A 14209-nucleotide genomic window follows, 5' to 3' on the forward strand; every position below is an offset into this window, starting at 1 on the left:
TTAAACAATTAAAAGGAGACACAGTTAAACAGATTTGCTTTAAAAATATGAAACTTTTCCTGTCTTCAAAGCAAAGCCTGGAGCAAAGCCCCCTTAACCCTACAGCGTGCAGGTTGCTACACTAGGCTTTATTCCGTGCTATTTAAGCAGACACAGTGTTCCCACTATGGCAAAAACGCAGGCTGCAACTGCTCACAGCATTGCAAGCTGCAGCCTCTCGCAGGGCTGAGCGCAGTTGGGTAGTGGGCGCTGCTCACGGGCCAAGTCCTGCACGCGGCTGAGCGCGAGAGCCAGCACTCTGCTCCCCGCCAGCTCCTGCTGGGGCAGCTAAACACACGGTGACCACGGGTGAACCGGGAGAGAGGGAAACACCAGCAGGGGGTAGGAAGAAGAGTGGTGAGAAGTTAGAGAGTGGAGAGAGCTTGTAATTTTTTCCCAAAACTGTTAACCCAGTTGATAGGATAGAAGACGCCATGTCTGGCACATTAGAGCTCATATCATGTTCTGTTTTTAATTAAAGGTGCTGTTTTCTTTCCCTCAAAGAACTTCAACTCAAGTTCCAGACGGCAGTCTCAGCAAGCTGAGAATGCACTGTTTTAGTGACACCATGTGGCTCACAAGGATATTGTTGTGTTGTGTAGGATAGCCACCAAGTTCAGAGTTAACTTTAGCGGAAAACATGTGAGAGAGTCTTCAGGGATGACAAACAAGACCTTCAGGCCTCATTCATGGCAGCTGTAATGACAAAAGTGTCGTTTCCAGACCGTGGTCTACACGTCACCTCTGGGCCACAGGCCCTACGCATCCTTCTCAATTGGGAAGTTTGATGGGACACAAGAGATCAAGAGCTCATCATGTCCATGGCTCAGAACAGCTGGTGGCTTGTCCTGGTGTTAGTGCTAAGGACATGAACATACTTAAAGCTTGAACCTGACCTGGGGCTTTGTAAGTTAAGTATAAACAGAAGAAAAAGTTCTGCTTACAAGAAAGAAAGTACTTAACCAATTTCTGCATTTAGAAGTATAGCTGTCTTCCACAAGGCCACGGGGTGCTTTTACTTTTCACCAAAGTCATTCTCACCCCATCAGAAGAAGGAGGAGGTCTGTTTGGGATGCCAGCCAGATTCCAGTCTGCAGCATTTTTCACTTCGGATTTTATGGAATAAACACACACAGGCATTTCCACAAGCCTGAGGTATGAAATCAGTTGCTTAGGAGGGGTCTGCCTACCGGTGTGCACAAAAAGCACGCCAAGGTTGAGCAGGCTCCCAAGCAGCATGAAGAACACGCGTGCCCCAACACTAAACTTGAGGAGGGCAGCACCCTCCTCTCCTACACAGCGACTCTCAGAGACCTGGCCAGCCACAGACAAATTAGAGCAGGAAGCAGAACATTATCCGGTAGTACTTTGAGAGTCAAGAGCTGATTTGATGTTTAAAGAACAGCTTGAGTCTTCTTGTTGCAGTTGCCCTATGGGCATCCCTGCGCATTTGTATCTGCCCCTGAAGGAAAGGTATCTGGTTACTTTTCCAGGGTTGAAGAAAGGGATAAGGGGAAAAAAAAATCCTTATCTACTTGTAAGTATCCCATAGCAGCCATTAAGTGAGTTTGATTTCAAGCAACAGATCTTTTAATAATGTTTTTCATGCACAGGGATTTCTACAACTTAAATCAGCTTCAAGAAATGACATTTGATAAAAAGTCAATGGAAGGCTTTATATATCTCATATTGAGGAACTAAGCAGAGGTTCAATAAGCAGAATGCTAGCGTGCACAGTCCTTGCCACATTGGACAACAAGCCAGTGGAAAAATATAATCTTTGCAATTTTATGTTTAGAAACAAGCGTATTGGGTAGAAACAAGGGGAGGATCTAACAGCATCAGTGGTTTACTAACAAAGCAGAGAGTCAAATTTCATCCTTGCGACCGCCCCTCTGCGCTTTGTATATACGTACATCCTTCGTGGGGTCGTAGTGGACCTCGTGTACGGAGAAACGGCCTCTCAGCATCCTCAGGAAGTCAAGGTCGCGCTCGTAGCGAATACGACAGGAAAGCAGGATGACGGTGTGCTCTGCGCACAGGTGCTCCAGCGTCCGGAGCAGATCCGCGAAAGTCTCCTCCAGGTAGACGATGTCCGAGCCCAGGACGAGGTCGAACGCCCCCGGAGGGAAGCTGCCCAGGTCCCTTCCCCAGGTGAGCTCCTTCACGGCAGCCCGCGGCTGGAGCTCGGGGGGCAAGTTAGCCCGGACGTTCGACTCCAGGAGCGCCAGCGCTGCCGCCCGGTCCGTGACGGTAACGCGAGCGCCTGAGCAGGGCAGGAGGGCACGTCTCAGGCAAACCGCCCCCGTCCGTCCGCAAGCGCAGCGCGGGGCGGCCCTGGCGCCCTCTCAGCGCCCGCGCCGGGCACGGCGACGCCCAGCGCCAGCTTGGCGGCGGCGAGCCGCTGAGAGCAAACACGCCGACGGCCCTTACCCAGCAAGGCGGCCACGATTCCCAGCAGGCCGGTCCCGGCTCCCAGCTCGATGACGGCCCGGTCGCAGAGGTCAACGTTGCCCGCCTCCAGGTACGCGCACAGCACCAGGGCCTGAGCCAGAGCGGGGAGCAAAGGGGCCGCGTCGGTGGCGGGGAGCCCTGGCATGCGCCGCCCCGCCACGCGCGCGCCGCGCGCCACCCCGGCCACCTACCGCGTCCCAGACGACGGCCGCGACGCCCAGCTGCGCCCAGCTCTGCTCGATGCGGACGGGGCGGCCGGCGAAGCGGTAGGTGGCGGCGGGGCTGTGCAGGCCAGGCAGCACCCCGCCGCCGCCATAGGGCACCAGCGCCATGGCGTCGCCTCGCCTCGCGTCGCCTCGCCTCGCGTCACCTCGCCTCGCCTCGCCTCGCCCTGCGGGGAGAAGGGCCCGTGAGGCCTCCCGCCAGCGCGGAGCTGTTAAATCTGCCTCTAAAAGCCTGCGCTGTTGACAACCCGCTGGCCGCCGTGCCTTACTCCGAATGGCTCTGTCGCGCTCTCGGAGAGGCTAGCAGCCGCTGCTTGTGTAGAAACTTCTGGTCGTACGTGTTTAATGCCATCCTCTCTGCGAAAATATCAGCTCCTTCTGGTTGTTACTCCGCTGAAATATGAACAGCCTTTGAAGTAAAGCTTTCACAAATAGCTATTTTGCTAAGAACTTTCATCAAACAACTAAACACTGGCTAATGAAAAGCTTGGAGGAAAACCAGGAAAATAAAGTGGTCTTTCTCCCCACGTATCACCATATATGGCCATTCAAATGACTAGCAGTGAAATGATTAACTCTTTTTACGTCTACATCTCCACCAGAGCTCCCAGACTCTCCACCGCGGCGAGGCAGGCGGGGTGGTGAATCCCTCTCTGATGAATACAAAGGGAAAAAAGCAAGCAATGAATTTGGCTCCATACAGCTTGCAGATGCAGAATCAAGACAGCCTCCGTTTGAACTGATCTGGATCATCCTGGAAACCAAGGGGGTGAATTGGAAATGAAAGCTTAAGTTTCTGCAGAAACTGATAGGTTATCAGTGGACCTTATATCTTGCTGGTTCAGCAAGATTCCTGCAAAAATGTTTAATATTGAGACGAATGTGTGGTCTGATCTACCATGTCATTTCCTTTACACACAGAGTTACATGAAACAGTGCACGTAATGAGAAAAAATATAAAGATGCATAATTTCATAAGAGAGAGCTGTGCACAAAGTGAAACTCAAGAAATTTCTGGAGCCTCTGAAGAAGGAGTAGTTCCCATCAGTAACATTATGTTCATGCCTTAAACCTCATGCCTTGATAAACTGTCATACATAATCACCACCTTTATTAACATGTCTTGTTACAGAAAGAGCACTTAGCTTTTAGTGGCATTGTGTGACTGATCTCTCAAAGGCCTTTCAGATCTAAAAGCTGACATTATGCTGAAGTTTTAATTAAGCAACAAAAAGCAAAATGAGCAAGCTCTTCCTATTTGTAAGCAAGAACTGCAGTTCCAGCTGCACTTCATTTACTGGAAACAGCCTGCATTTATCACCATGCTTTCAAGCACTCACAAACCTACAAGCAGGTCTCCAGTCCCCGGGCTTCCAGACCGCGAGATGCCACGTGTCCGGTCCGGTGACAGGAGCACGCCTGACATGCCACGGCCCGTGAGTGACACGTGAGAGTGCATCGGTTCACATCTGGGGTGGGATGCAGCCCTGCTGGGCCCTCCGATGTCGTGCTCCACTCCTCTGCGTGCAGGTCGGTAAGTCGCAGTGCAGCGCTCTGATTTCCCTACCTGTTGGGGCAGGCTGGTGGTCTAGATCAGACTAACACGTGTGTCTGGCATGTGGGATACTGGGGGAGGGAAAAAAAGCTGTGAAACACTGTGTTTGAAATGCCAGTGCTGCTGCAGGGAAGTGAGAATCTTGCACAAAAAAAGCGCCTCAGTTTTCACAGATTTGCTCCGAGGCTCCTAAAGGTTGAGCTGACGTTGCAGCACACCAAGCACCAACCCCTTCTGTTTCTTTCTGCAAGGGTCCCACACTTCTAAAAGTCATGTCACCAATCATTTTCCTTTTATGGAGCCTGAGTATGGATCTAGAGTCTTAATTTTAGGTGCCCAGATTTCTGATTTTATTTATAGGTGCAGCATTATATAATCGGAGGGGAAATTGTAGTGCAAGCAAGCAGTTTTCTTTAAAAACAACTAAACTGTCTGTAGATAGGCAGACAACAGTTAGAGCATTCACATAGATGCAAAAGCATCTGCCTCGGTGCAAGGATTACCCTTTTAAAACCAAGCAGAACCCAAGTCTAAGAAAGTGTTTTCATATTTTTATGCGTAATGGCATTAGCAGTGTTTCCTCTTCTTCTCCACTCTTTAGGCACTGAATCCTTCAGACAACAGAGACGAAGCAACAGTCAAGTCTAAGCAATTTCAGGTACCTGAAACCTAATGGGAGAGGCTCTTCAGAGCCACTCTCCAATATTTGGTGGCCCAGGGATGGAATTAAACCTTTAGAAGTTACCCTAAACAAACTTAAGAAGGAGCTAGATGTGCAATTTTACTCTTCTGAATGAAGTCACACATCCATGTTAGTGTCTGTGCTAAAATCCTGGAAAGCATTTACCCTTTCCTCATAGGAGCGGAAACCTGCATACCTGACCTGCAGTAACAGCTATTTGTAAGGCTTGGTATGTCAGCACGGTGCTTCTGGCAGCTCGCTGCCCACAGCACACAGAGCACAGCTTTGCAGGCTTCGTTCATTTTTGCCTTTAATACATCTCAAATTCTCTTCTCAGCTACTCTCTATGAACTCTGCCACCTGCAGTTAGCTTTCCTTAGCCTTTGATAACTGCAAAGTTTTATGTTTATTAAGACAAAAGGAAGGTAGGATCAGAAAAGAGAAGCTAAGTTTAAAAAATATTAACTCCCATATGTTAGTGTGCCATTGGTATCACTGCAGTGATCCAGATGTTCACCTGCTGGCAAAGAATCCTCTGCATTGCCCGTCCTGCCCATACTATCTTTGACTGCTGCAGAGACAAAAGCGCCAGTTTAATCTGTGACATGAGTACTGCAGTCCGTCTTTATGCTGTGAAACGCAGAATCCTGGCCGCGGTTAGGATATATTCACTGCTAGCCAAGAGCAGCACAGAAGATGATAAAAAAGTGTGAAAATTTAGGGCTACTAAAAATCCATGCTGTATGCTCTGAACAACCTCACTGGTTACTTTTTTTCCTAGTCCTAATGAAAATGCTGGAAATTCCTATTTCCCTAGCTACTGTTCTGCTTCAGGCTTTTTCCCTTAAATGGCCGTAGTCTTATGTTACTTGTCAGCTTCAAACGACCATCATTCTTGCAATATTTTTGTCCTGTCAGCTGGCAGCAGATTTCAAAACAGGATGCCTATTTTTCCCCCCATTATTTGCAACAGTGAGACACACAACTCTGAGCTTTTGTTTTCAGTTGGTTATACAGGTTCAACCTAGTGATTCATTTTTCCTGCAGCTACGTTTCCAGGAAAAGATAATGTCTTGGCTCTTCCCCAAGTTATCCATAGACTGCTTTTGAGAATAAGATCAGAAAGCAGTCTTTCTCCCACAGCTGAGATACTTTCTAAGAAGGGGGAAGATGAACAAAACACATCGCAAAGCTGGTGTTATCTTCCCACAGACAAGCAAGGAAGCCCACGGCCTTGGGAAAGCATATTCAGTACTAAACCAAGGTGAAGATAATGGTAGAATTTAAAGGATTTTAAAGTCTTGGCCCTGTGAAACACAACCAAACATTTGCAAAGAGTCTTCTTCTATTTCTGGGGCTGCTGGTGACCGTGAAACTGGCTGGCTTTAGGAATATCCTACGTTTCTATTTCCAGTGTTCCAGCAGACTCTCCCCTTCTTGTTGCAGTTAGTGTGGGCAAAAACCATACCCGTGGATTTGGGAGTTTTTCGAGAGTCATTATTCAGACAGGAGCTCCTAACTGTGGTTTCTGACATCTCCTCTCAGGGATACTGCTCCTCACTGGTGACGGGAAGCGTGGTTTTGCATTGTGAAGCAAGGCACTGAAGAGTTACGTGGTCGTGAACACAAGCCCTAAGCTTTCAGACAGGGAGTAAAACAAAAACATGCAAGAATCTACCTACAGGTAACCACGGCAGGGAAAGCTGGAGGTAGGAAGTGTAAAGACTTGTCTGAGAAACAGGATCCCTTTGAACCCCAGCAGACAGCACGCTCACATGTGTGGAGCCAATGGGCCAAGCAAAGAGACAGAATTACGTCTCTGGTGAGCCCACAAGCCAAAACACAGCTGGTGGCGCTAATATTAGTCCTGTCAAGCCTGGCGGTCTTCATTTATTATGCATCCTGCAGATAATTGTACGTGTAGTTAAGCTAATAGCTCAAAAGCTGCATGCAGTACTTGGCAGACTGAATTCCTTGCTAGTATAGAGCCTTTGACCTCATCAGACATACAGCAAGAACGAATCTGTCCCTTTGTATTTTCGGAATAAATCATGGGCCTTTTTCATCCCAACATCTCGAGAATATAGGTTGCTCCTCCTCCTGCTGTCATTATGAGCTGACTTGTGTTTCATTTCAGAATCCTGCCCGGCCTTAAAAGCTGTGTGAAGTTTTCCTGGTGGTTACAGCAACTTCCCCAAGGGGCTTAAATTAGGATTCATTTCCCAAGTTTTGGAAAGCTGCTTTCGCTTTGGGGAAAACTAAAACAAGCATACTCTCTCTCTACCACACATTATTAAAATAAGTTTAGCATGAGACATCACTGAGGGCAGAAATGAAGACCTGTATAACAAACTTGCTTTCTTTAGGGAATAGTGACATTAAGTGCCAAATTTATAAACTCCCATCAGCACTGGCACTAACACCAGCTGAAGTCCATTTGGCATTCTGTACCCCATGGCTATGACTTTGTAGGTTGCATTTAGGTCATGTTTTCTTTGCGATCTCCCAAGCAAGAGAATTACTTTTCATCTTCACGAAAGCAAGATTCAAGTTTAAAAAAAATTTGGGGGTACCTGTAGTGCTGCCTAAGGCATGGTTTGCTGGCCGGGCCGAGGACTAAGGAAGCATAAGTGAAATGGGAAAAGTGTGGTGGGGAAACCAGAACACTTTCATTCAAGGTTTGCTTCTGTCTAAAATGCAAGATTTTGGTTTGTGCCACTTCTTGCCTGAGTTATCCTCGTCTACTGCAGCACTGAGGCAGTGTCCAAATGAAACTACGTAATCCCTAAGAGGTTAATTGAGCACAAATGCTCGGTGCTAATCCAAACTACAAATAACACATGCATTTAAAGCTGCATGATAAACTGTTTTCTCATCCCATTAAAGAAAAAGCTTTCACAATTTCGAGAAGTGTTTGCCCAGTACAGACCAGGACTCAAGATCTCTCCAGTTTGTTTGAATTTTGTCTGCAAATGTGCAGTTTCAAGCCCTGCTCAGAACAGGCCGGAGGGTCACGATTAGGCATCTTCCCAAGAGCTACACGCCTAATGTCTGGCTCGAAGCAAACCAACAAACATACCGGTGAATCCTATTCCCGTCAGCTTGCAAGCTCCACCAGCGTGTCTCTGAAATTTTCACCAAGGACCCCTCTGACCTGGAGCGTCCTTCCCAAACAAGGTGTAGAAATGGTGCGCTGCCACTGGTGGGACGGGCCCTTGCCGGCAGCAAAGGGATGACTGATCCTCAAACCCTTCCCTAGCAGAGACGTAACGCCCTGCGCGGCAGTGACTCTCCCACAGTGGCGAGGACGTAGTTATTGCTGCTCTGCAATGCGACTCGCTAATCTTTATGGTCCTGGAATCAGCGTGGTTCAATAAAACCAACCCGCCCTTCTTGCACTATCGTCTAAAATTAGAATTGCCCTAGCCCATCTGCAGCCATGGTGAAACCAGATGGCACTAAAACGAGGTGGGGTGGGGAGAGCCTTGTAACTAATGACGCTTCAAGCAGATGGGAAAAACCATTCAGTCCTCTGGATTTCGTAAAAGCATGGCATTTGCTGTTTGTGAGCTGCCGTCCATTGACTTTATTATTCTAGGGAGAAATGGTGGTAACCAAGGACCATGGGGCAGGGACCTCCCTTCCTGAAGCAGAAGAGCACGAGGCTGAATCGCAGAGGTACGTAGTAAGCTATTTTCAGCTTACGCATTCATTATTGCCGAGATCCACCATCCAAAATGCCTACTTATCAGGCAAAATGAGGAACTAGGTATATGCTGCCCATTGTACATCAAAATAATTGATTTTTTTATAGTGGGAACTGTCTGATGATTCACTGGGGTAAATCAAGCAAAACAAAGTAGAAAGATGAGACAGAAAATGGGAAGAGAACCAGGACTGGTAATAAATCATGATAGCTGGTATTCAGCATACTGCTAGAGCAGTAAATCAATAGTGTGCTAAGCTGCATAAATAAAAGATAATGTGTTTCCTCTCTGCAGGGTGTTGCTCAGGCTATACCTATTAAATGGATTGCCTGGTTCTGCAGAAAATACACAGAGCAACAGGTTTTGTCAAATTATTCTGATAAATCAGATCTGTATTAAGATTGTAAGAGCTATTTTGATCAAATTGAGGGGAAATTTAAGCAGAAGCAGACTTTTTCTCTGTTCTCCAGTCCCTCGTTAGCCACTTGCTCACTACTTGTTTGCCCTCAAACACAGATTTTATGCTGCCCAAAACTGCAGCTTTGGCAAAGGGCTCCCTCAGGCCGCGCTGAAGCATAGGTTTAGCACTGACTCAAGCCTTTCCGACGCAGGGAAATCGTGCGAGATGTGTTTTAGAGTGCTCCAGTTATACCTCTGCCAGACCCACGCCGCCCCTTTGCACATGTTGATGTGGCTGCGAGGAGCAGGACTAACACAAGTTGAGAAACGGGAGCCCTCCCAGCTAGAAATTACTGATGTCTTTAATATTAAAATACTCGATTTTTAATATTAAATAGAGCAGATGCAAGCCAGCTCTTGTTCTTGCTTGGGAATTAATTATTTCACTAAACCAAACCAGCCCTTAGCTCCCTCTCTTCCCCCACCATCATCACCCCGAAATCACAGCTCCAAGGGGAACGTGCACCGACTCTCTGTCCCCGTGCCATGAGCCATCCGAAACGCGCTCCCTGCCACAGCTGTAAGCAGTTTTCAAAGCAGGTTATAGAGGCCCTGAAGTGGTTTGTAAAGCACGGAAAGCAAATCTGCTCTGAACCGCGCTTGTAATCCATAGAAAGGTCAGATTTCTCTGGAGTAACACGGCTTTAAAAACGGTTAGTAGCATGTCAGAGAGGCTTAGCTGGCAAAGCTCGGAGAACCTGCAGGCGAGCGCGTAAGTGTAATATGTCAGTACAAGGGAGCGATCCACATACGAGACTATAAATCACTTTGTTCCTCCTCTTATTGTGCCTGAGATCGTCATATCGATTCTAGAAATATGGCATTTATGACTTCTTCTCTTCAGAGAAACTAGGTGGTGTTTTTTTTTCTGAAAACTGCATCTGTTGTCACACAGAAGTGCCGGTGTTAGGATTTTGCTACAAAATGGAGTTAAACTCCAAAATTGTCTATCTTCAGAGTAACTGCCCATACAATAGCATTATTTTGTAATACTCTTGCAAAATCCATGTTCTCCTATGCTTCCTGCAGTGCCATTCTTATCAGGGGCCAGCGCTAAGTTTTTGTGGTGATAGCAAGGTGATCCGCGGCAGAGCCACGTACGCTCAGGTTTATCAGGGCTGCTGACTGCCGCGGGTATCTTGCCCTCTGGCCCATCTTCCCGCAGCGGGTTTGAACAACCCAGCCCCCCGAGCAGCTCAGCAAGCACAACCGCAGCTGGGTAATTCTATATATATATTTTTATATATATATATATGTGTGTGTGTGTGTGTGTTTATGGGGATATATATATAAAATACAACAAAAGCCCCAGACTGCCAACCCACAGGCGCAACGCATCCTCCCCACACTGCATGCAGTTAGAGTGCACAGCAGTATAGGGTATATCTATGGGGTATATATACCTATAAACGGTGTATTTATACTTCATATACAAGGGACCCTGCTGTGCTGAGCTAGACCTCCCCAAACGCTTCCACACCCAATTGCCATGCAAGAACAGTGTGCAAAAAAAACCCCAAAAAACCCACCAGAAGCCCTTAAAACTCTTAAAAAAAGGGGGGGGGGACCGCAAATCAGACATATGACAAGCTCTGGAGCAACCTCTGAAAATCACCTCCCTGAGCTGCTGCATAAAACCACCGCAGCGGCAGCAGCAGGTACGCTTACGCTTATTGCTGGTGTTGCTATTTTTTATTATTACTATTATTATGATGATAATGATTATTATCATTATTATTGCCGCCGCTGCTGCTGCTGCCGCCGCACGTGCCCCCGCGGGCAGCGCGAGCCCGGAGCCCCCGGGGGCGGGGCGCGGGGCGGGGCGGGGGGCGGCCGAGGCGCCGCCGATTGGTCGCGCCGGCGCTGCGTGCGCGGCTGCGTGTTCGTGTGCGCCGGCGGAGGGCGCGGCGGGGCGCGGCGGCAGCCGCGTGACGAGCCCCGCGCCCATTGGCGGGGCGGCGTCACGCGGCGGCGCCGGCGGGAGGCCATTGGGCAGAGGCGGGGCGCCCTGTCCCCTCCCCTCCCCCCGCCCGGGGGAAGGCGGCCGCTCGCGCGAGGCCCGTTGCTGTCGGCGCGCGCGGGCGGCGGCGCGGGGGGGGATCGCGCGCCGCGGCGCTCGGTGGCGCGCGCGGGCGGCCGTTGGGGCGGGCCGCGGGCGGCCGGGGCGCGCGCGGCGGGGCGGGGCGGCGGCGATGCGGCGCTGACGCCCGCCCCCTCGCTCGCTCGCTCCCTCCCTCCCTGAGCCCGGCGGCCCGGCTCCCCCCGCCCCCGCCCCAGCCCGGGAGCCGCCGCGCAGCCGGGGCCCGGCGGGGGAGCTCCGAGCTCCATGGGCAACACCGTCACCTGCTGCGTATCCCCGGACGCCAGCCCCAAGCTCGGCCGGGCCCGCGGCGGCGGCGGGGCAGCGCCGGGGCCCGACCGCTGGGCGGACGCGTACCAGGCGGCGGCGGCGGGCGGCGGGGGCTCGGGGTCGGCGGAGGCTGAGTCGGGAGACTCGGATGCCGGCGGCGGCCCCCACCTGCAGCACATCAGCGACCGGGAGTTCCCGGATGGTGAGCGGCGGCGGCGAGGCGCGGGGCCCGCGGGGGCGGCGCGGGCGGAGGCAGCGCCGGGCGCCGCGTCCCCGCCCTGCCGGGGCCGTCCTCGCCCGGCCCCCGCCCCCGCGGGGGTCGGCGCCCGTGCCCGGGGGCGGCGGGCCCGGGCCGAGGGGGGGTGCGCGGCCCGGCGGCCTCTCCGCGGCGGGGCAGGGGGGCGGGGCGGGGCGGGGGAGCGCCCCGCGCCCGGGCTTTCCTCCTCCGACTAGCGCCGCGGCGGCGAGCGGAGCGGAGCGGCCGGACAACGGGCCGGGCGGCGCAGGGCGGCGGCGCGACCGCTCGGCGAGTTGCGGTGCCCTCGCCGCCGCCCCGTGCCCTCCGGCGGCCGCCGCTGACAGCCGGGCAGGGCAGGGCAAGGCGGCCTGAGGCGGTCGAGGGGCGCCCTGCTCCCCGGTCAGGCGGCGCAGCCCGTCCCTGCTCCGGCGCCGCGTGGAAGTCTGGTTTTTGGTTTCTCCTCGGCTCTGGAGTCGTGACTCAGTTATGATGCTCAGGGAATTAGCAGAAGCTGCTGCGTTTCCAATCTCTGTTGAACAGGAGGAAGGAAGAGGGTGTGTGGGGAATAAGGGAGTTAAGAATTGCAAAGCTCGTGTACGGCATATGACATCATCGTGGCTGGACGTGGGGAATTTGTAGCCTAGCTGTGCAGGATGCTGTTATAGCTGTGGAGTCATTGCACTGAGCTTCCTTTTCATATAGCTCTTAGCGCTCTCGGTTTGGTTTCCTTGAGCTAACAGGAAGGTACATGCTTGCTGCTCAGACTCCTTCCCGCTGCACCTGAAGTACTGGTGTCGCGAAGACTTATTCTGACGGTTATATCCTCTCTCCAGACACACCTAGGAAGAGCTTGCAGGTTTGTGCTGTGGTGGGCAGCAGGTAACACGTTGAGGTGTTCCTGTGCGTCTATCAAATCTCGCAATGCTGTGAGCATACAGCACAGTGTAATAGCTTGTGATATTCAAAACAGTTTAATTAACGAGCATTTTGCTATTTTCATAATTATAGCCATGCCTATATAAAATATGTCCAGTCAAAAAAAAGCCTGTCTGACATATGTTATGTAGGATGCATACAATAACAATTAACATTGGCCTTCCATGCTTGCTCTTGAACTTAAGAACAAAATTTTGGCAGTTAGAGAGAAACTGGCTGCAGAGAGTGTGAGGAAAGCTTCAGAAATGGAGTTATTAAACTTACGTGGTTCTGCGCAGTACCATATGGTGCAGCTGTTACAGAAATGAAATGGAACAGTCAGCTTCTTGGATCTCCTTTGAGACAGCTGTGCAATACAGCAGTAGTGGGAGAAATTATATTTGCAATTTAGGAGAAATAAAACTTTGTCCTTGCAAGAAGATATTACAGAAATCTCTTAACTTTCCAGTACTCATTAAGGGAGAGCACTAAAGTCTCTAAAAATTCTAATAAGCCAAGCAAAAATGCCTAAGCTAAATAAATCTGCTCAGAAGTAAGAGTTGTATTTGTTCGAATCTTTAATATGTAATCATGTCAGCAGTGCTCCAGTGCTAAATAACTAGACTTAATTGTGAGTTCATCCAGATGTCAGAATTGGCCTTGAAGTAGGGAAGCATTCAATTATCTGAGTGCAGACATAAAACTGTATAGTCCAAGAGTAAGATAATACCTCTTTATCACAAATTTTATTTTTGTAGCTATGGAAACTTTGATCTTGAGGCTGAAGATAATCCTGAAATTAGAGCTGTGTGCATCATATATGTTTTAGATGATTATACAGATCACTTATACAGTGATGTGTGGTTCACTGTTACATGGCCTCAGAAGCACATCTTGCTGCAAGCGACTGATGCTGCTTGTCTACTGTTTTGAGTACATATTTGATATAGCTGTTTAGGGCTGCAAAAAGTATCAAAGTTTGATATCTTTATGCAAATACAATACTGCATGACCAGTATTACAAATAAAGCTTTTTGTGTTCGTCTTTGAGCTTTACAGAGTGCTAACTGAATAGGATTGAAGTAGTTAACTTCATAATACAAAGCAATGTTTACTGAGAGTCTGAAATCAAGTGTTATGAAACAGACATTATCATGAACTTTCACATGCTACTCCTGTTAAATTTAAGACCTTTTATAAAACTATTAAACCTGTAAATGCAGCACTTGCACATACCATATACCTATCCTTATCCCTCTTAACTGTAGGATGTCAAAGCTGTCAGCATACCCAAACTATGCAAGCAGCCTATGTATTTCTATGCTGTTGGCTACTACAGAGCATTATATTGCTGATATCATGGTAGATAGTTGAGCAATTTAATTTGAGGGATAAATATTATTTCTATAATTTTTAAAAATATATAATATGATAGTTCAGCTAAGATCCCAGTTTTATCAATAACAGAAGACGTGGAACTTACTAGCTGGTGTTCTTTCCCTGAATGCTTTAAAAAATAAAAAGAGAAATCTATAGAAGAAAGTCAAGATCATTCTGACTGTTTTGTTCTGTGATGCTCAGTTCTG

General features: G+C 49.4%; 2 protein-coding genes across 8 annotated transcripts in view; one reads left to right on the forward strand and one right to left on the reverse strand.

Moving 5' to 3' along the window:
* Positions 1-1606: 1606 nt before the first annotated feature.
* On the reverse strand, positions 1607-11627 carry METTL21A (methyltransferase 21A, HSPA lysine). 6 transcript variants are annotated; one of them, XM_067298826.1, is made up of 4 exons: positions 11558-11627; positions 2685-2884; positions 2473-2584; positions 1607-2305 (listed from the first exon to the last, which is right to left on the reverse strand). In XM_067298826.1, exons 2-4 carry the CDS (start codon positions 2823-2825, stop codon positions 1908-1910), a joined length of 651 nt encoding a protein of 216 aa, XP_067154927.1. In that variant the 5' UTR covers positions 2826-2884; positions 11558-11627; the 3' UTR covers positions 1607-1907. The 6 variants fall into 6 exon arrangements, with proteins under 6 accessions (XP_067154927.1, XP_067154926.1, XP_067154928.1 ...); XM_067298825.1 differs by having other exon boundaries at positions 2685-3110; XM_067298827.1 differs by lacking the exon at positions 11558-11627 and adding an exon at positions 11464-11481.
* The window catches only part of CCNYL1 (cyclin Y like 1), a 40683-nt gene continuing 35036 nt past the window's right edge, over positions 8563-14209 (forward strand). Inside the window, exon 1 of one of the 2 annotated variants that reach the window (XM_013952143.2) lies at positions 8563-8632. In XM_013952143.2, coding sequence (XP_013807597.1) covers positions 8578-8632 — 55 coding nt within the window. In that variant the 5' untranslated portion in view covers positions 8563-8577. Of the gene's footprint in view, positions 8633-11446; positions 11673-14209 lie in introns of those variants that run through there. The other variant, XM_067298819.1, reaches the window with a different exon arrangement.

The sequence above is a fragment of the Apteryx mantelli genome, chromosome 6 (assembly GCF_036417845.1).
Source record: "Apteryx mantelli isolate bAptMan1 chromosome 6, bAptMan1.hap1, whole genome shotgun sequence".
In the NCBI taxonomy this organism is placed as follows: Eukaryota; Metazoa; Chordata; class Aves; order Apterygiformes; family Apterygidae; genus Apteryx; species Apteryx mantelli.

Bases quoted from the DNA above. Each gene is read 5' to 3' on its own strand.
- METTL21A (XM_067298826.1), bottom strand. From the start codon at position 2,825: ATGGCGCTGGTGCCCTATGGCGGCGGCGGGGTGCTGCCTGGCCTGCAC. The intron at 2,585-2,684 runs GTAGGTGGCCGG...GCTCTGGCTCAG, and splicing joins CGGCCGTCGTCTGGGACGCG to GCCCTGGTGCTGTGCGCGTA. The intron at 2,306-2,472 runs GTAAGGGCCGTC...TGCCCTGCTCAG, and splicing joins AATCGTGGCCGCCTTGCTGG to GCGCTCGCGTTACCGTCACG.